The sequence below is a fragment of the Carettochelys insculpta genome, chromosome 26 (assembly GCF_033958435.1).
Source record: "Carettochelys insculpta isolate YL-2023 chromosome 26, ASM3395843v1, whole genome shotgun sequence".
NCBI lineage: Eukaryota > Metazoa > Chordata > Testudines > Carettochelyidae > Carettochelys > Carettochelys insculpta.
Genome location: NC_134162.1, coordinates 16,285,879 through 16,307,977, shown reverse-complemented (window position 1 = coordinate 16,307,977; position 22,099 = coordinate 16,285,879). Strand labels below are relative to the sequence as shown.

The 22,099-nt window shown below is 44.9% G+C and overlaps 1 protein-coding gene across 1 annotated transcript in view; it reads left to right on the top strand.

Moving 5' to 3' along the window:
* SYT6 (synaptotagmin 6) overlaps window positions 1-21,874 on the top strand; it is a 147,390-nt gene extending 125,516 nt beyond the window's left edge. Inside the window, exons 5-8 of the mRNA XM_074977514.1 lie at window positions 8,936-9,056; window positions 10,866-11,037; window positions 11,723-11,873; window positions 20,980-21,874. Coding sequence (XP_074833615.1) covers window positions 8,936-9,056; window positions 10,866-11,037; window positions 11,723-11,873; window positions 20,980-21,051 — 516 coding nt within the window. The 3' untranslated portion in view covers window positions 21,052-21,874. The remainder of the gene's footprint in view (window positions 1-8,935; window positions 9,057-10,865; window positions 11,038-11,722; window positions 11,874-20,979) is intronic.
* Window positions 21,875-22,099: the final 225 nt, after the last annotated feature.

Here is a 22,099-nt window from a genome sequence, read left to right as displayed (position 1 = left end):
TATTTTCATGTTCAAAGTCCTTTTGGGCACAGTATTGCACTTGAAGTTCGTGTTCAGCTGATCATCTACCATGAACCCAAATCTCTTTTGAGTCCCACTTCCAAAACTAGACTCATAGGAATACCTTGAGAGGACATCAAGTCTGGTCCCCTGCACTCACAGTGGGACCAAACACTATCTAGATCATTCCTGACAAATGTTTGTCTAACCTGCTCTGAAATAGCTCTAATGGTGCCAGTTCCACAGTGGCCATAGGCAATTTATTCCAGTGCTTAACCACCCTCCCATGCTACAACTTAAGCACACTGTTTCTTGTTCTATCATGAGAGGTCAAAGAGAACAATTTTTTTCCCTCCTATTTGTAACACCCTTCTAGGTACTTGAAAGCTGCTGCCATGTCCCCTCTCAGTCTTCTCTTTTCCAAACTAACCAAACTCAGTACTGTCAGTCATCCCACATAACTCATGTTTTCTAGACCTTTAATCGTTTTTGTTGCTTTTCTCTGGGCAGTCTTCAGTTTCTCCCCATCATTCCTGAAATGTGATGTGCAGAACTCAACACAATACTCCAACTGAGGCCGAATCGGAACAGAGTAGAGCAGAAGAATTACTTCTTCTGTCTTGCTTACAGCACTCCTGTTGCTGCATCCCAGAATTATATTTGCTTTTGTTTTTGTTTTTTCAATGGTGTTACACTGTCGACTCATTTAGCTTGTGGTCCACTATGACTCCTTGATGCCTTTCTGCAGTACTCCTTCCTAAGTAGTCACATCGCATTTTGTATATGTGAAAGTGATTCTTTCCTAAATTGAATACTTTTCCTTTGTTCATATTGAATTTCATCCTACTTTACCTCAGACCATTTCTCTAGTTTGTACAGATAACTGTGAATTATAATCCTCTTCTCCAAAGCACTTGCAATGCCCTCCCCGACTGCTTGGTATCATCTGCAAACTTTATAAGCATACTCTCTGTGCTATTATCTAAATTGTTGATGAAGATATTGAACAGAACTGGTCCCAAAACTGATCTTCGTGGAACTCCACTTGTTATGCCCTTCCAGCATGACTACTCTCAGAACTGTTATGCAACCAATTATGCACCCACTTTACAGTAGCCCCATATACATTGTATTTCACAAGTTTATTGATAAGGTCACATGAAACGGTAGCAAATGCTTTACTAAAGTCTAGTTATACCATGTCTAAAACGTCCACATTATCCACAAGGCTATTATCCTATCAAAGAAAGCTGTTGGTTTGTTCTTTACAAATCCACCCTGACTGTTACTTATCACCTTATTATCCTCCAGATGTCAGTAAATTTATTCCTTAATTATTTGTTCCAATATCTTTCCTGGCACAGAAGTTAAACTGGCTGGTTTGTAGTTTCCTGGGTCTTCCTTATTTCTCTTTAAAGAGAAGGGCACTATGTTTGCTCTTTTTTGGTCTTCAGGAATCAATCACTTCTTCCGTGACTTTTCAAAGAACATCAGAACTTTCTTTCTAAGTGCAGCCCTCCACCCTGCTTGTCAGTTCTTACTGTGCAGCTGAGGAGGTCCTGATATGATGATGTAAGGAATGCTTTTCTGGGTCTGTGACACGGAGAGGCCAGTATCCTAGCACAGAATTCTGTGTAAACAGGAAAGTGATGCTTTTGCAATTTGTACTTCAGTCTGACGCAATCAGTTTGTCTCATTTTGACTCTTACCACAAACAGTGCCAGCTTCTGCAGTGATATGAAAGGTTGTAATGTGAAAACACACATAATATGTGCTGGATTTTGTTTGAAAAAGGGCAGTATTAAGTCAACTTTAATTGCACCTTTCTATAAACACATTGAATAAGGTAAGTTAAGTCCATTGCTCTGGTTAAGGTGAGCTTACCTAAGTTGGATACAGTAAATGCTCTCTTACCAACAACTCCCTGTACATGACTGAGAAAAGAGAGGTTGTGGGCTATCTTCTAGCCAAATGCAGAAAACCTCAACTCTTCCTTCTGAAGATTCAAAGAAGGACCTGCAGAAAGATGGTGTTACAGGTGTCCAAGGAAAAGAGAAGCTGATTGTGTAGGCAGCTTTCTCCAGGGTGAAATGTATGCTGGCATCGAGGCACAGCTGAATGTGGACTGACTACACAAGAAGCAATGCAGAAGCCTGGTGAATTTTGCCCTCAGTGAGGATCCTGGGTTTGGTGCAATCTTAAATGCACAATCAAAGTGGATCTTCCCAGGAAGCCCTCCTCTGACTCTCTTTGTTCTCATGCTGAACTGGGCCCATCGTTGCCCCTGGGACGAAGGGAAGTAACTGTTTAGCGGGAATTGTAAGATCAGCCATATATTGGACAGTTTGTATTCTCTCAAGCAAACCCAGTAACTCATGTCCCAGCAAATGCACGAAATAAAGGGCCATCCGCTTTCACATCTCTTCCAGGCGATGTCCTGTCTGGCATCAGGCTTTTCCATGATACATAAAGGAACAATGGAACGCAGGTGGTAAATTCACATTCTGGAGTTGCTGCTACCGCAACGTTCCCATAAAGCAGTGAAGTCATGTTGCTTACAGACTGTAGTTTGAGCTGTGCACCATACAGTGCTGCTTTGAGGCTGTGCTGTTGAGAAGGGAAATCTGCAGTAATTTGTAGATTTTACAATCCAAGCATGGAGTAGCCAACGGCCTTGGGCATTTGTCATTCTTAATAACCCCTTCCTGTAACTTATGCCCACAGTGCACTTTTCTATGTCTCCCAGAAAGCCCCTCTGAACTGCTCAGCTGAAAAGCTCAAGTATGGGCAAATATTGTCAAAATCAAGTAGTATGTTGTCCTGAATGGACTGAAAGGCCCTGTACTCTCTTGACAGCTAAGGGCTGCCCATGAGATTTCAGTCTGAAGGAAAACTCTCCCAAAATCAGTAATGCATCTGGTGGAGTAAAAGGCTAGGTAGTGTGAGTAAAGGTACCAGAGTCTAGTCCTGCATGTGCTCAAAGGGATCAGGACAGTTGCCCGGAGCATCCAAATATATCCACTTCAACTCCAGTGAACCGTTGAACTGAAAGTGCGACGCAGGGAACATCTACACTACAGGTAAGATCAACCCTGCTGCAGTTGACCTTCCAGAGTTCAAGTTAGCATGCCTAGTGGAAATCTGCTAAGTTGAATTTACAGGGCGTCCCTGTCGTCCACAGTACTCCTGGCCCCATTAGGAGCAAGGAAAGTTGACAGGAGCGCAGGCTACCTTCAACCTCCCTTAGTGGAGATGGTACGGAAGCCCGCAATAAGGTATGTCGACTTCAGGTAGGTAATTAATGTAGCTGGAATTTGTACCGTAATTCGACCTTCCCCTACAGTATAGACCTGCCCTTAGGTTGGGTCTGTTTACTCCCTTCATGTCTGGAGGAGTCAAGGGCTGCCTTTGGTATTGGAGTCTCACATAAGAACCTCTGGGCCCAGGCTTGTGCTCTCACAGTGTACGGCTGCTCTGCAGAGCGAACAACAAAATTCTCTTCTCTCAGATACGCACAGTGGATGGGTGCTACAAATATGGCACCTCCAAGAAGAGAACAGCCACCCTGGAGTGCACAGTGGCCCATCACATTTGGAAACCCAGATATGTTTGTGCTGAGTTCCCTCACACCCCTCTAGTCCAGGTGTGCTTGGAGCCTCTTAGCAAGGAAATGCCCACCATAAGGGATCATTATATCTCAGAACAAACCCCAGTTCTGCATTGGCACAGCTGAAGCTCACATTCCCATCAACACTTCGCTGTCCACACCAAAGACCTTGAGTTGTAGAGTTTCTATAGAAATGTCTGGCTGGCCACTGCCTGTGGACAGCCGCAAGTTTCTCCATCACTTACTTTACAAATATCAGACAGTGGCTACGTCTACACTAGCACTCTACGTCGAAGTAGCCTATTTCGACATAAGAACATAGAAATAGGCTACTTCGACATGTATCGTCTACACGTCTCCAGGGCTGGTGCCATCAATGTTCAATGTCGAAGTAGCGACGGGGAACGTCGAAAGGAGCTGCCCCAGAAGGAAGTGCGGAGCATCTACACACACAAGTGCTCCCCATCGAAATAAGAGGCCAGCAAAGCCCCAAGCCGGTCCCTTAAAGGGCCCCTCCCAGACACACTTGACCTGCACAGCACGAGATCCGCAGAGCCGACAACCGGTTGCAGACCCTGTGCACGCAGCATGGGCCCCCAGCTGCAGCAGCAGCAGCAGCCAGAAGCCCTGGGCTACAGGCTGCTGCACGCAGTGACCATAGAGCCCCGCAAGGGCTGGACAGAGTGTCTCTCAACCCCTCAGCTGACGGCCGTCATGGAGGACCCTGCTATTTTGAAGTAGCGGGACGCGAATAGTCTGCACACGCCCTACTTCGACCTTGAACATCAGATGGGAATAGCGATTTCGACATCTCGCCGCCTAACATCGATTTCAGCGTCGAAATAGCACACGGCACGTGTAGATGCGACGCGTGCTATTTCGACGTTGTGCTTGCTGCTTCGAAGTAGCCAGCTAGTGTAGATGCACCCAGTGAGTTTTAGAAGCAGTGGACATTTATGTGTCCTTCCTGCTGCTTGTGTTCAGAAGGGAGAAAACTGAGCAGTGCCTTTCCCTTGTACGAGTTTTTTAGGGACAAGAGAATTTAAGTTAGCGAAGTCTTCGGTTGCAGCCATCCAAAGGAGGAGGGATGGATGCAGGTTCTGGCAGCCAAACTTCAAAGTTTGGAATAATCAGTACTTGGAAACTCTTCTCAGTCTGCAGACAATAACTTACTAAGCCTCATCACATCCCTAGGAGATGGGGCCCCATTGTAGTAGTGGGGAAGCAGACACACTCACTGTCTCCGAACTACATTTAGGAACCATCAATCCATAAGGCTGGCTGTTGAGGCCACCTCTGTTATACACTAGCCTCTGCAGATTTGGTGCTTTCTTGGTAATATCGTTTTATATTTTGGATATGAAGCTGTAGCTTCCGCCTTCTCATACAAGGGAAAGCCATTGACGTTAGGTTTCGGGGAAAAAAGATGTGGGCCTGGTCCCCCTGCTGCCCCTGGGACAGGAACTGGGAAAAAGCTGTGGCCTCAACTCCGCTCTTCCCCTCCACTCCTGCTGAGCCATGGCTGGAGGAAAAAGCTGTGGCCAGGCAGTAGCTTTTTTCGTGGCCCAGCAGGAGCTGGGATGGAGAAGGAGGTCTGGGTTCAAAAAACATTACTTCACTTAAGTACCCAAGTAAGGCTGGGTCAGTTTGCTAATAGACTATATTCAAGGCAGCCCATAACCTCCTCTGTGGTAAGCTACGTAATAGATTGAGCTCCTGGCGTCTAACCCTATAAGGTGTGTCTTAGTGGCGGCAGCAGTAAGCTGTTGTCTGCCAGTGGTCCCTTCCTTCAAGGAGGAGATGTCACCATTCTGCCAGTGCTATTCTGCTGCTTCCAAGATAACTGTGCTCTTCTCAGGTCTGCCAGTAAGCCAGCTCCAGAAAGAAGCCAAGACAGCAGGCTTCCTGCTGCAGCGATCCTGCCCTAGCTCCCACCATCGCCATTACTAAGGAGCAAGAGCCTTTGAAAAGCTAATTACAATCTGGAAGTTGCAGGCACGTGGCTCTTCAGAAATTAAATCAGAAGCATTAGGCTGTGGATCAAGTACATGTTCCTCTTCATTACCAGCATATGGGCACCTCTCTCCACAAATTTCCTACAGACATACACAAAGCCATGCTGTCTGGAGTTGCCAGAGCTACTACTACTCTCCAGTCACATAAAGCCTCTCTAGTTGGGATAAAAGGGAGGCAAAAACATGGCATTCCTTTTTAATGATCAGACTGACAAGGTGAGCCAAACAACGAGCAGGCTGGCAGACTGGAAAATTTGCTGCCTGGCATTCCCATAGCAGAGAAAGGGAAGGTTGGAATGTAAAGGCAGTAAGAGGAAAACTGTAGTACTTGGCAGGCTTTTTGCTCCGTTTTTCTTATATTGTAACATAAGAACCGCCAAACTGCGTCATACTAAAGGGCCATGTAGCCCAGTATCCTTTGTCTAGCTCCTTTTTTAACTAGTCTTGGACTTCACAACATCCCCTGGCAAAGAGTTCCACCAGCTGGCTCTGTGTTGTGTGAAAAAATACTTCCTTTTGTGTGTTTTGAACCTGCCCTCTATTAATTTCATTTGGTGACCCCTTTCTTGTGTAATGGGAAGGAGTAAGTAACTCTTCTTTATTCACTTTTTTCCATACCACTCATGATTATATAGACCTTTATCATATCCCCAATAGTCATCTCTTTTCCAAGCTGAAAAGTCCCAGTTTTATTGATCTCTCCATTCCAAACCCCTAATTATTCTTGTTGCTGTTTTCTGAACTTTTTCCAATGGCAAGATATCTTCACTCCTTTTCCTTGTATTTACTGAAAAACATCATTTTCCCCTGCACACCTAGAGCAGCTAACAAGCTCTGTGTGCTCTGCAGGTGAGGGTTAGCTAGAAATAGCCTGAAGATTTCTTCCCATCCAGTTTCACGAGTACAGAATCAGCGAGATTTGGATGCTCCTGGCCTTAGACCTAGGGAATGAGCAGAGCCTGATGAATGAAAATGATTGAATTATGATTGTCACCTTGGCAGCCTTTTCCTGTGGCCCTGTAGAAGCACTATCTGCAAAGAGCTGGGCTTCCTGCTAACAGCCATTAATAATGCAGCATGATCACAAGACTTGATTAGAATGAACTTTTCTGCTAAAAACCCCAACTGGGAATTGGGCTGCACTGTAGAAATACTGGGTATTAGGCAGACTTTATAATGTGCTCATTCAGATAAAACCAAACCAGATGCAGTGCTATGATCTGCAGCCGATGGCGAGTAGCTGAGCCGGGTAGAGCAGTGTTGTTCTGTGGGCAGCGCCCCCACCCTGACACAGGGCAGTTCTGGGGCTCCCTGAGGAGCCCTGTCCCAGCTAATAGCAGGTTTGCACATGGTGCCCCACAGGAGTTCTCCGAATGATACAGCACTAGAGCAAGATGATATCCCAGCCCAGTGGAACCAAAAGAGGAAGAATGAAAATCACCTTATGTCACATCCAGAAAGTGTGGGACCTGTGTGACAGGTGAAGCTTTTCTGTGGTGCGGGTGCTTAGTGCTTTGCTGGCTGGCTGCAGTGGAGTGCCACATCCGTTAATGAGACTGACAGATAGCACAGTGTGCAGCAGTCCTGCCCTGAGTGAGCTGTATCCTCCAGGGTCGCTGCCATGGAGATGGGCATTTCCCCAGGTGAGTGGTCACAGCACGGGATGAGTCGTCAAGAGACTTGGGGTCTATTCCCAGCTCTGCCACTGAGCTGCTGGGTGACCTTGAGCAAATCATTTCCCCTCCCATTCTGTGTGTGCCTTGTGCTCCGTGGAAGAGCGCCGCCTCTCACTCGGAGTGTGGGCGGTGCCCAGCAAAATGGGCTCCTGAGCTTGGCTGCTGCCGTGAAGCAGATAAGTACTGATAGGGTCTGAGGCGGGGGCCTAGGGGCCCAGGCAGCACCTCTGTTCGGTTAGGGTGCTGTATATTAGCCAGCAAAAGTCTTGCTTGGCAGGGGCTGAGATTGTTAACGGCTGCCCCTGCTGTCAGCCGATCGACTGGAGTCCCAGCTACAGCATCTGTTTAAAATGGGATTTCTGAGCCACTGACTTAGAATCCAGTCTGTGAGGATTCCTAAGCTGATTGTGTTACCTCTGCACAATGTCCTGCCCCTGCATCCCCACAACTGTGGGAGTCCAGAAGTTCCTGGCTCATTTCATGGTGTAATTAGGTGGCAGGGCAGATTTATGAGGCTGTGCCTGAAAAAGGGAGGGGTTCCATTGCCCACGAAAGCTTATGCTCCAAAACATCTGTTAGTCTATAAGGTGGCACAAAACTTCTTGTTATTCACCTAGAGGAAGTTATTCATATGACACTGGAACAGCAGTTATCTGGGCAGTATTTACCAGAATCAGATGAGTTGACTCTTTGCTAAGAGACTAAAAAACCAGTGTAAGGGTGTGAACAGTGTGTGCATGTGTTTTGGGGGCGAAGAAAGGAGGCAGGAATGTTGACCCTTTTGTATCCATTAGCAATACAGAATGCAGGGCTACCATACAAAAAGAGTAACAGAGAGGTGGCCGTGTTAGTCTGTACTCCAACAAAACAAACCAGCAGAAATGTAGCACTTTAAAGACTAACAGAATGTTTTATTCGGTGATGAGCTTTCGTGGGACAGACCTACTTCTTCAGATCCATATAAAAAGAAGACACCTTTGAGAGGGTGTGTGTCTGTATCACTCACACTGTATTAATGTACTAGATATATTATAACACATTAATACGCCATGAATGGGTAGGTACTGATGCAGATACATCCCCTTGCAGGGATGTTCTCTTTTTTTGAACATTCAAACATGGTAAACCTACAAGGATGGGAGCAAAGTGGTTCAGATGAGGAAAAGCCTTTGTTCAATATTCAAACTAACTCTTAAGTCTGCCTGCTGTCCAAAGAGGCCTGCCTATTGAAAGATTGCTGTTCAACAACAGTTGATTTGCCTTGCCCTTCTTCTTCTCTTCAGGTTGAGAAATTTGGGGTTCATTGCAGTTTGAGCAGGAAGCTGGCTGGTTTTCACCAGAAACATAGGCTGAGCAGAGAATATTTGCAAAATTAGGTGTTTTGAACAGTGCTGACTTCCCCAACAGAGATTAACTCAGGAGAACAGGAAGCTTTTTAGTCCACGATATCTAAGTCTGGTGCACTGTTGGTATTGAAAACGTGTTCACCAGAATGTTTTGGAGGTGAGAGAGCAGTGGAACAGTTCTGCAGAGTCAGAGAAAAGATGGGTAAAATAAGCGGAAAATGCCTAGGACAGACATTGATGCTTGGCTGGTTCTTATACACTTCTAATGGTCTGTCTCTTCTTTTATTAAAGGAAAGTGTGGACCTAGGAGAGATCATGTTTTCCCTTTGTTATTTGCCAACTGCAGGTCGCCTCACCTTAACAGTCATTAAATGCAGGAATCTTAAAGCTATGGACATTACTGGTTACTCAGGTAGGTGTGTGGTTGCTCAAAGAATTAGTGACATTCATCCCCTTTTCTCTCCCCCAGCAGTTATGGGTCTTAATTCTCAGTGGGACATGCTCTGCTGTAGCACCAGTTGCGACAGAGGGGTACTGGTGGATTGGAGGTTGGACGCATCCCTCCAGGCCTCCAACTTCTCTCAGAACTCCTGGGATACTGGGGAGCTAGCCACTTGATGCCAGAATCTGGATGTTTTGCCTCAATAATCTGATTTATGATGAGCACAGGTATGTGACCAGGAATTCTGCTACAGCAGTGGTGGGCATCTTGCAGCCCATGAGCCAAATGCAGCCCATTGGAGTTCTGCGTGTGGCCCACAAGACATTTTGATTATTGTTGCCCATAACCCTAAACAGGTCTGTGCAGGTTTTTTTCCTGTGGGTATTAATAAAGTGACACATGAGTAGAGCAAGGACACATGCAGTGGGGTGCGTGCAGATTGCACACAGCTTTAACACTGAGAGCCATGCCCTCCCTCTGCAGCCAGTCAGAGCACTGCTACAGTTCAGTCAGCCCACCCCATAAATTCTAGGTAAGCGGGCACAGTTAGCAAATCGACCCTGTCCTGAGAGGCCATCTTGGTTATGACAGTCTTGCAACCCATTGAGATGAAGGAGGGCCACTCATGCAGCCCACTCAGTAGCCTAGATTGCCCATAGCTGTGCTACACATGCTGCCTCCAGCACTAAAGTGTGAATCTGATCACCGACCAAGGTTTTAGTAAGTTCATAGTTCCAAAACCTGAAACCTTGCCTGGAACTCACTATGCACAAACTCTGGCATTTAACATGAAAGCCAGTTTCTTAGCTAGGGGTCTATATGGAATACCTGAATTCTGCTGGCAATCCTTTTCATAAACAGTAACACTAACAAAGAGCTCTCTGAATAGAACTTTTGCTCAAATGAAGCTTGCTACAGGTTGAAATGCCTGAGAATCCCAGTTTCAGATGGAAAGCAGTGTAGTTGCTCTGTGATAACATGCTGCTTGCTTACCGGAACTTCAAAATGCATGGAGATTTGCATAGCAAAAGGCACTCTGCCAAAACCAGCCACTGGCGAAACAAGTGATATATGGCTGCCCTACCTCCTCCTCTTTCCCAGGCCCTTTCACACTGAGAAAAAGGGCTTTAAATTCCACTTCTTGTTGTCAGGCCTCTACTGTGCCAGCCATTTATTTCCTCAACATGCAGCCATGTCATTTAGACAATTAGCTTGTATGTGCAAATTATGGAAACTTTCCTAGAAATAGGACAATTTTGGCTAAGCTACAGAGGCATTTTGCTTTATCTAATTAGTCTGTTTTGAGAGAGAGTGAGAGAAAGAAACCTTTGACAGGAAAAGAACTCAGTAAAGGTGGCCATGTTACATTTCTACTCCATTCTTTAAGAGCTGAAGTTGTTGTTTTGCTTCAGAAAATGTTCTGAAGTTTCTGTATTTGCCCATTCATTTGCGTTTTCAGATTCAGTTCAATTCCATTGTGCTATGGGCCCTACAAATTTGTAGGAAAATCAGGTTGTTTAAATATTTTTTTCAGCAAAAATTAACCCCCCTTTTTAATCTCATCTTTCTGCTTGCCTATGTTACTCAGCCTTAAGCTAGTGCAGTGGGATGGGAATTGGAAATCTGTGGGTAGAAGAAATGGGTGAAGTTCCTTAGTTAGCTATCTGCTTGGAATAGCATTTTACAGACTCATAGAGGTGATTGTGCATTGTATTTACCTCCTGTTAACACACAGTGATTCTCCATGAACCTTACGTTTTTCATTCCCTTCTTCTGCAGATCCATATGTGAAGGTGTCTCTGCTCTGTGATGGGCGGAGACTGAAAAAGAAGAAAACCACCATAAAGAAAAACACTCTTAATCCTACTTACAATGAGGCGATAATCTTTGACATTCCTCCAGAAAACATGGATCAAGTTAGCCTGCTTATCTCTGTCATGGATTATGATAGGTGGGTGGGCACTGGATGCCAGAAGGAAGGGAAAATCCCATTCAGCATGAGTTTTCCTGCTCTGTTACAAATCACCTTGGTATAGCTGCCTGGATTGCAGAAGTGGTTTGGGTCAACATGCATCATGTAATGATACATTACAAAGTGGTGTGTATATTTAATGCTATGGATAAGTGTGCTGCTTGAAGCATGAGTACAGCAAACCGCTTTCTTTGCTTTTAAGTCATTTTCTCCTTCAGTGAGTGGAATTATGCCTTGTAGCTGTAGAGTACTGAGTGCATTTCATCTGAGCCACCATCCCTGTTCAAGGGCAAACCGCTACCCCTAAAGTGTAGCAGTCAGTGTCTGAGGCATTTGTTTATTAGTGAGCCCCAAGCACTTGCTCCTTGGTTATGAGAACACATGTCCATTGGGATCCTGCCTGTTGACCTAGTCCAGTGGTCAGCCCACATACAGCATACCAAAAGACCCATGCTTGGATAAAACAAGCATGGTGTATATTTTTATTTTCATAGCTCCCAAGCACCTAGCTGCCATCAGGACCCCATTGTGCACAAGACAATAAGATACTGTCTTAGCAGTCCATAGGAAATTGCCCGTACTTATAGGCAGTATGGCCATATAGGCAATGTGCACCTGCCTTTTGAAGTCAAGAGAATTACACCACTTTTTCATTGCCTTTCAGAGTTGGCCATAATGAGATCATTGGAGTTTGCCGTGTGGGGATCAACGCAGAGGGTCTGGGCCGAGACCACTGGAACGAGATGTTGGCATACCCTCGCAAACCCATTGCACACTGGCACCCATTAGTAGAGGTGAAGAAATCCTTCAAGGAGGTGCGTGAAGTCACTTACTTCATCTGCCTTTGCATGGCTGAACTGTTAGAAGTTATAATACCATAGGTGGAACCAAATCTGGGACCTCTGCAGCTAAGTACATGAGCCTCTCCCCCAGGAGATAAAAGCCAGCGGCCTATTTGCTAAGGCTGTAGAGAAGACTTGTATTTTCTCCCTCTAAGTGATTTTAGTGCCACTACGTAGGACAGTGCACCACAGCCAGTAGGTGTCTGGGTTACATAAGGAATGTGAAATGCTTCTGTTACCTGGGGAGTTTTAGATGGGCTGAATGAGCTTTTTGCCGGAGGTGAACCCCAGAGAACCAGCACCTCGACTATAGCTTAAAATAGGTCCTTGGGCAGGCAAGCAGGGGTGGAAAGGAGTGGCATTTACAGAGCAGTTTGGTTTTGTGGTTTTCCTTTTTTATCTGAGAGAAAACAGTCAGGGAGGAGGAACGTTGCTGTGATCCAGAATAAATAGCCCCAGCACAGCACATGCTTCTAGGCTTAATTTGTGCCCTTTAAAGATTTTTCTGTTGACTCATCCTCGAGCCTTTCTGAGAGTAAACAGAGCAGATGTAACTGCCCCAAACATCTTATGAGAAGGTTTCACTGCACCTTTGTATCCTCACTCCATGTCATGACTGAACTTTGAAAAGCAGGCCAATTTCCCTCATTGTCCATTTCTTCCCCTTTTTATGCAGCCTCCTCTCTATCTGTTTAATCTGGGTAGTAAATCTCTGGGGGCACAGGTGCCATTGTCTACCTGTAGGGCACCAGACGCATCAGTTGCACTTTAACTATGATCAGTAAAGCCGCCATGCAGAGCTATACCAGCTAAAGCAATAGAGGCGATAGGATCTGGACCAGGGGCATGGCCAGGGCAACATTCCCCCGTTATGCAGCACTGCGCAATGACTAGCCCAAGGAGTATTTTGTTGTCCTCTGAAGTGTTGGAGATTGAGCTGTCCTGGAGGTCAGATTCTAGACTCCATGGATCACAGCAGTGGGCTGAAACTGGCTTTGAAATCTGATCTTCTGTCACCAACACACTTTAGAATCCTGTAAATCAGGAGTGACTCCCATGAAATTAGTAGTGAAACAGTGATGCAAGTCAGACTAGAATTGGACACAGAGGCATCTTGGGTATGGAATTTGTGTATGACAATAGTAGTAACTTTTCGTGAGGTGAGCTGTTCTGAGAAATGTGCAGGGCCTAGCCTAACTCATCATATGCAACGCATGGGAGGTGCACGAGGGGTCATACATACACCCTAGTATCAGCCCTCTGACTCATCATCAGTGCTGCACTGCTTCCAGTGCATGCAGGGAAGTCCCCATAACCTCTTCCCCACAGCAGCGTGGCCCAAAAGCAGCATGAACTTCCTAGCTCATGCTACACCCAAGATGTACCACTCCAGAGGAGGGGAGGAACATAAGAATGGCCATACTGGGTCAGACCAAAGGTCCATCTAGCCCAGTATCCTGTCTGCTGACAGAAGCTAATGCCTGGTGCCCCAGAGGAGGTGAACCGAAGACAATGATCAAGCGATTTGTCTCCTGCCATCCATCTCCCACCTTTGACAAAAGGCTAGGCACCATACCTTACCCCTTGCTAATAGCCATCTCTGGACCTAACCTCCAAATATTCATTGAGCTCTTTTTTAAACTTTGTTAGAGTCCTGGCCTTCACAGCGTCCTCTGGTAAGGAGTTCCACAGGTTGACTGTGCGCTGTGTGAAGAAAAACTTTCTTTTATTAGTTTTGAACCTGCTACCCATTAATTTCATTTGGTGTCCTCTAGTTCTTATATTATGGGAACAAGTAAATAACTTTTCTGTATTCACTTTCTCCACACCATTCATGATGTTATATACCTCTATCATATCGCCCCTCAGTCTCCTCTTTTCTAGACTGAAAAGTCCCAGTCTCTCTAGCCTCTCCTCATATGGGATCCCTTCCAAATCCTTAATCATTTTAGTTGCCCTTTTCTGAACCTTTTCTAATGCCAGTATATCTTTTTTGAGGTGAGGAGACCACATCTGCACTCAGTACTCAACATGTGGGCATACCACAGTTTTATATAGGGGAAGTAAGTTATTCTTCTTCTTATTTTCTATCCCTTTTTTAATTGTTCCTAACATCCTATTTGCTTTACTGACTGCCACTGCACACTGCATGGATGCTTTCAGAGAACTATCCACCATAATTCCAAGATCCCTTTCCTGATCTGTTGTAGCTAAATTTGCCCCCATCACATTGTATGTATAATTAGGGTTATTTTTCCCAATGTGCCTTACCTTACACTTAACTTACCCACATTAAATTTCATTTGCCATTTTGCTGCCCAATCACTCAGTTTGCTGAGATCTTTTTGAAGTTCTTCACAGTCTGCTTTGGTTTTGACTATCCTGAACAGTTTGGTGTCATCTGCAAACTTTGCCACCTCACTGCTTACCCCCTTCTCTAGATCATTGACGAATAAGTTGAACAAGATTGGTCCCAGGACTGACCCTTGGGGAACGCCACTAGTTATCCCCTTCCGTTGAGAAAATTTACCATTTATTCCTACTCTTTGTTTCCTGTCTTTTAACCGGTTCCCAATCCATGAAAGGATCTTTCCTCCTATCCCATGACCACCTAATTTACATAAGAGCCTTTGGTGAGGGACCGTGTCAAAGGCTTTCTGGAAATCTAAGTATACTATGTCTGCTGGATCCCCCCATCCGCATGCTTGTTAACCCCTTCAAAGAACTCTAATAGATTAGTAAGACACGACTTCCCTTTACAGAAACCATGTTGACTTTTGCTCAACAAATCATGTTCCTCTACGTGTCTGACAACTTTATTCTTTACTATTGTTTCTACTAATTTGCCCGGTACTGACGTTAGACTTACCGGTCTATAATTGCTAGGGTCTCCTTTAGAGCCGTTTTTAAATATTGGTGTTATATTAGCTGTCTTCCAATCATTGGGTACCGAAGCTGATTTAAAGGATAGGTTACAAACCACCATTAATAGTCCCGCAATTTCACATTTGAGTTCTTTCAGAACCCTTGGGTGAATACCATCTGGTCCCGGAGACTTGTGACTGTTTAGCCTATTAGTTAGTTCCAAAACCTCCTCTCATGATACTTCAGTCTGAGACAGTCCCTCAGATTTGTCACCCATAAAGGGTGGCTCAGAGGAAAGGAGAGGGACAATCCTGCATGCACTGGAAGCACCAAGGCACTTCCATGGGAAGGGGCAGGGTATGGGGAGAGCAGGGGCAGAATGGAGAGGGACAGGAGCAGGGAAAGGATGGAGCATAAATAGCTGAAATCATGAAATTTGGTATTTTTAAAATCCTGGGACTGTGAAATTGCCAAAATGGATGGCAAATTTGGTAGGGCCCTTGAAATATACCACTCATGCTAAAGCTGGAGCATGCCACATAGTCCCCCTGTCTCCTGTCTGCTCTGGCAGGAACATGGGAGTTACTCCTGGCTGCTGGGCTGGGAATTAGGGGCTGCATTCAGTGATCCATTAGCCAGGAAGCTTAAGCTCTGCAGTATCAGTAGCAATTGTACACCACCGGGTTACCACTGTCACACCTGACTCAGAAGCATAGAATCATTGCTCACTTGGTAGTTGGCATGATTTTGTTCCATTAAATTTAAGACCCGGGTTGCAGTTTCAAGGCTCAGTTCCTATGAAATTTCTGATGACAAACAAGGAAAAATTCAATTATGTACAAGGAAATTCAAAAGAAACAGTCACAATATACCTGAGACAAAGGCCCTGTAACATGAAAATTACAGCCCAATGCTGGGCCACACACATGCTGAAAACAAAAAAATCAAGTGCATCATTTCACTATAATGCTGAGCAGTTCAAAGAAACAATTAGAAAAGCCAAGCACCCAATCCTGTACTCCTGACACAACCCACTGCACCAAGCTAGCAAGCAAATGGTCCTTTTTATTTATGTATCTAGTTTTTAGTCCACCTATTTGTAACTCTTGTGCACAGGAGCACATCTGAAAACAGATAACACAATACAATAAAAAGCTTTCCAGGGTCTCAAGCAGCAGTTTTTGGGGAAATGGTTTTTGTCTGTTGCAGTAAATATAGCTACAGTGTTTTAAGAGCTGAGGGTCACGTTATCTTTGATTGATCTCCCTCTAGAGCATTCCCGGCCTTCTGCCATTCCCCTTCCCCTGCTGAAACCGCCAGTTGCTTTCCTACCCAGGGTCTCTGGGAGGTCAGAAGGAGACAATCCCTGTGTAAAAGAGGGGGCTAATGATGTTAAAGTCAAAATACAAGTCTTGATGAATTCTGGTGGCAAGTTGTAATCCTTTAGCTGCTTCATCCTTGCACATTCCCTTCCTTACATGCCTTAAAGGGCTGTAGTGTGATTTTGTGCATTATCTCTTGTCACCTTCACATACTTCAGTTCACACAAAGTGAGGTGGAGTAGCAAACAAAAGGTTTCTCCTGTAACTGGCAAGCAGCCCCTCCCAGAGCAGGCCCACAAACTTGCCTTTTCAGGTCACATGTGGGCAGCTGAGCTTTCTGATGAAGCAGCTGATTGACTGAGGTCTCATCACGTGCAGTCTTGGCAAAGCTGGGAGCTCAGCTCTCTAGTCCCATTTCTTAAGATTGAGGCACTCTGAATGTTCGGTATTCTTGTTTCAGCTGTCACTGTGCAGTGTACTCTCTACGCCCCACCTGTGTTGTATGATCCTTTGGTGAAAACACCTGGGTGATGTGACTTGTCACAGTAGAGCAACTCTCCCTGTCCTGCCCTTGGGGTTGGACAAGTTTACTTTGCATTATTGTGTGAAACAATAATGACCAGGCTATTCAGGAAACGTCACTATTAGGAAGCTTCCATTAGAATATGCAAGTGCTGGATTCCAGCCTCTCTGCCCCCAGTTGTGTTTCCTCTAATGATGGGGAAGAGCAGCAACTTTGAAAAGAAATGGACCAATCTGTGGAGCTGACAGGCTTCCTGGGCTCCTGACAATGCGAGGAGCAACTCTGTGTCCTGGAAGGGGCAGATCATTGGGTTGGGAGGGGCAGGACTGGGGCTAGCTTCCTCCATGCAACCTCAGTACCATCAGGAGCCTGCCATATCTACTCCAAGTAGCTCTCAGAGCTGCCAGGAGTGTGCTGTGCGGGGCTCTCTTGGTGGTGTAAAGGGCCCAGGTCTCTGACCACAGCAGTATCAGTGGTGTCACCGGGAAGCCCTTTGCCCTTTAAAATCAGCAGGCCCGGGGCAGTTGTTTCCTTTCCTCCCCGTCCTGGGAACAATCTGTCATGTGACAGTTCTTTGCCAATTTCAGACAGCTTGAATTCTCTCTTTCTCTCTCTTTTTTAAAGTGAGCTGAACTGCAAAACAGAAAATTGTGTCACCATTGAAATCTTTGAAGTGATTTAACCAATTTGGGTCTGTATGCCTTTCCTTCCCTCCTCTGCAGATAAAGCTCCTGGTCATGCCCATTTCTTTCCCAATTTGACTGCACATGTGTGAACTAAAGAGGTCACTCTTTTCTGGGCAATGTGGACTTTCTTCCTAATTGTCACACATTTTCTAATCTGCACCCCACCAGCCCTGTTTGGATAGTGGGGGAGAAGTTTGTTTAAAAAGCATTCATGACTCACTTTGCACTTAGAGCAAGGTGATAGGCATCAAATAAGCAATCAGAGATTTTCCCTGCTAGAAAGGACTCTTTCCTTAAGGAAATGAATTAATCACTCCTTGCCCCTCTCCCCCTCCCCCACCAGGTTTCCTCTCCTCCAAGGCTGTTGCTGCCCATCCCTGGCATAGTAGAACGGTGAATCAGGCCTGAGTCTGTATGAGCCTCTCTCTTTCCCTCTTCCACAGAGCCATGTTCTGCAACCAACCATTGTCAGGAGGTGTAGCTGGGTTCACTCTTGTTTCTCTCCCAGCAAATGGGAAGCTCTCACTTCTTTTGTGACTTTCACTGAAGGATCTCAAAGCACTTTCAATTAGTTAATTAGTTACAGTCACCTCCGAGGTAGGGAAATGTTATCCGTCTTTCTTTGGATGAGCACAGACAGATTTCAGGGGCTTGTCCACATTCACACTAACAACTACAATAGAGCTGGTAATAGAACCCAAGAACCCTGCTTTGCAGTGTTTTGTGCTAATTGGTACCCTAAACACCATTCCTACAATCATCAGCACATGCGTAAAGAACCAACACGCTGATCCATTTCTCCCAGGACAGTTCAGTTGGTGAGCTTTACCTTGAAGTACTAGATGTGCTTCAGCCATTCCAATTCCTTTCTCATGCTGTTCAGCCTCCCTCAAAATACTTCAATACATCAGGTCAACTTTGGCACTGAAAGATCCTCTTTACAGGAAGTGATTTTTAAAAATCAGTGTATTTTATTAACATTAAAGGGAATAGTAGGAAGTGGAATTTGTCTCTTACAGAGCACCAAGTAACATCACCAGCCCAAATAAAATGTGCCTCCAACGTTACAAGGGAGCTTCAACATTCAACACTGGGTATTTCTTTGTTTAAAATTTCTCCAGAAAAAAGTTGTTAGCTTCACTGGTAGCAGGATCAAGCCCATAATGAAGAATATGCAAAGCCAATTTCCTCTAGTCTCTTGATTCTGTCTGACCTTCGAATAACTGACACTAACTTGGCTGTTGTTACAAAAGGAATGGTTCACTTCTCTAATTAAGAGAAGGAAGATACCCTGAGGTTTCTCAGGATGCACAGGTCACTTGAACCTGGTTTCACTAGAGCTTCTTTCACAGTTAAGAATAGATAACATTATTCTGGTAAAAGCAGGAGAAAAGCTGCAGTGGCACTTCCTCAACTCCCTTGAAAACTTATCTCTAGACTAACTTCAGATGTCCCATTATTATAGGTAATTCTACCACTGAGATTACATCTTCATCATGCTTTCCTCTGGAGCTTGGGATTGTAGTGAACAAGCAGGCAGAAAGCACTGACAAATGAGATACCCTAGATCCGAGAGACAATTCTTAGTTCGTAATGCAGTACTTTCCGCTGATCCTAAATCAAATACCCACTTTGTTGTGCATTGGATTGCTTTGGAAACACAAGCAACGTCCATCCTCTTGGAAGAGGAACAAACGACGACCCTTAACTCCCCAATTCTGCCTCCTGCCTTCCCAGAATGAATATTTGTACAGATATCTGAGGTAAGCAGCTTCACATTAATCTGAGTGTTGAGAGTGTACCCTGGAAAGGCAGAGCCAAGTTAGGATGGGTCTTTCCCCGTGACTGACTCAGAACTGGCTGGAGACTTCGCAATCTGGCCAGGCCTAACTGTGAGTTACCAAATCAGATCCTCTCAGGTAGGTGCACTGTGCCCATTGCAGAACACATGGGGAATCTGAGAAATTCCCTTCATGCAAGGCGCCAGCCCAAGGCCTGTACAGCACTGATGTCCTGCCTGCAGCCCTCTGGCTTTTAGTGCCAATGACCCACGGCAGCAGGGTTTTAGAGCATTTCTCTATGGTTGCTCACCGCAATGCCCCAGGAATCATTTTTCTCAGAGAAGGGCCTGGGCCAAAGCAGCATTTATTTTCTGAAGTGAAAAACAAGAGAAGAATTAGTGAGTGAGCACTTAAAAGCCAGAGAGCATGTTCAAATGATGTGCCTGAAACAGGAACTTTGGAGCCAGCCATCCTATTCAAAGAGTCCATAGCTCTGAGCTGGTGGCATAACAGAATCCATGAGAGAACTGCATACGGAAGAGTAATTGGCTCCAGGGTAGCAAGTGATGGGTGAAAGGCTGACCAGCTACTGACTTGCACCTTGGATCACCATTTATACCTGTGCACAGTGGATATTAAATGAAAGTGAATCTGAATTGTCTGCCTCCTTGCACCTCCACTTTCCACCCGCTTTGCATGGAATATATTACCAGACAGTCAGGGGCTAAAGCTGCAGCGAGATTATGTGGACATGAGATCCACAGCCAGGTATGGAACCACATTTGTTTCTTCGTGGCAGAAGATGCAACCACTTCCAAGGTTTACACTGGGTCAGAGGAGCACTTCCTCTGGAATTTAGTATCACCATTATTCCAAGAGTTTAAGTGACTGACTGTACCTCTCAGATTCCTCAAGGTTCTGTGCAAGCTCTTTCTGTGACACAGGGTGATTGAAGTGCTTGGATGATCGTTGAGAACGTTGGGCTTCCAAAACAGTGTAACGTTCATGTTGCACATTTGACCTGAAACAAGGAACCAGTCAGGGTGTGACTTTTGGGTGGATTCATTCACTTAGATACAGATCAGCTGGTTAATTTTCTCTGTTATGTGAATTTCATGCCCAGTGAGCACTAATACTTGCATATAAAGATCTTTGGTGGCTCAGGAGAGGAGGAATTGATTTGGTGTGGACGGCACTGCAACAGGAGATAGGAGAAGGTGCATCAGGAAATATCATGTTCTGTTCTGTCTTTGGGAGATACATGTAATTTGTCATTTGCATGCAATAAAAAGAGAGAGAGAGAGAGAGACTCGTGAGACCTCAAGTTCAAGTGATACTGGTTTTAAACTACACTAATAATTCCAAGACCAGTTGTTAGTAATTTATGGTCTGAAGTCCCTGACAATGAAGTTTTTACTACTTCCTAACTGGCCCATCCATCCCAGGTCTGATCTGATTTTCAGTTTGAAAAATGACTCTGGTACTGGGGTGCTGGGTCCTGTGGAGATGCTTTATCTGGTTTTACTTCAGTGATTTAATTAACTTTACAATAGTTCAATATTTTAAAAAAGCTACATGCAAAAATGGGAAACAAAGGGAAGGTAAATTGAGGGCAAAATTTATCAAGCTAAGGTTCTTGGGCGTGATTTATATGGTGCTCACAGTCTTGGCCTCAGGGCTGCGGGATTATAAAAGTAATAAAATGCACTGGCAACCTCCCGTAGGGAGTGTCAGGCAGGCATTGCGGCCACCAAGGTGGTGTTAATGACCAAATGATGGAATCAGTCATAAACTAAACCCAATTATGCAGCTTATGAGTCTGTGGCAAGTAAGACAGCAGTTGTGACAAGGGAAGGTGGGGAGTGTTTACTGAGAATGATGTGCTGCTTTCTCTCTCCTCAGTGGCAAGGCCGAGCAGCGAGCTTCGACAGCCAAGGGTCATGTCCGTCTCCCAAGCCACCCCCCACACCGTGAGCCACCAAAGCAGTGGACTAGAATGGGACTAAACAAATTCTTTTGCACTTGTCCTACAGTCTGAACAACTTGTTGCTGAGTGGCAGCAGGAGCAGTGAGATGCACTGGGCTTAGTTGTTCCAGTGTAGGTACAGGCAGAAGAAACACTTTGTTGTCAGATTTGTCTTGGTCTGTTATGTCTCCCAAGGTTGTAATATGTGTGACTTGTATTTTATGGATCTGCTGCTAGAGGAAGAAGATGGAACAAAACGTGAGCTGCAAGCTTGGTCTGTAAAATGCTGGACCAGTAGTGGAGCTTGTGTGAACAACATTGACATGCCCAGAGAAAGAAGCATGGGGGAAAAGAAGCATGAGGCTGCATTTTCTGCCTGGAAAATAGGAATAGGAGCACTGATTAGACGTCGCGTGACCAGCTCTTTATTATTGTGATCAGTCTGAATTCAGCCACATGTTCCAGGTTTCTTATTCATGTAGAAATGTTCATGAGCCGTTCAAAGTTTGTGCTGTGCGTACCCCCAGAGTTCCTTCTGTGATGTACTAATGATTTGTTGATTCCTCAGGGATAACAACCCATTTTCTGTATTTATAGTCTCCGTAGGACTATTTGCATGAACACAGTTACTTAAGAGCCTGTCTGTTCCTGCTGCTCATTCCTCCGTGATGTCACTTGTCTGTTGTGGAGTGAGGAAGACTGTTTTCCCCCAAGCAGGGTTGTGATGTGAGATGGGAAATGCATTTCAGGAGCAGGTGAAAGTCTTGCATGAACACGGTATCTTATTTCATAAATGGGTATAGTAGGACACAGTGAGAGTATGGGGAAGCACAAAAAATATAAACACATTTTTAAATAAAAAAAAGCTTTACATTAAATTAAAACAATATTTTAAAATAATTGCAATTAATTGTGAGATTTTTTTTTAAAAGTTGTGTTTAATTGCAATTTAATTAAACCATAAATTATTTATTAAAATTCATGATGGAATCATGTCCTGTGGAACAGTGGTGGAAGCAGAAATGGGTAAATGAATAGCTAGGGGTTTGGTACGTA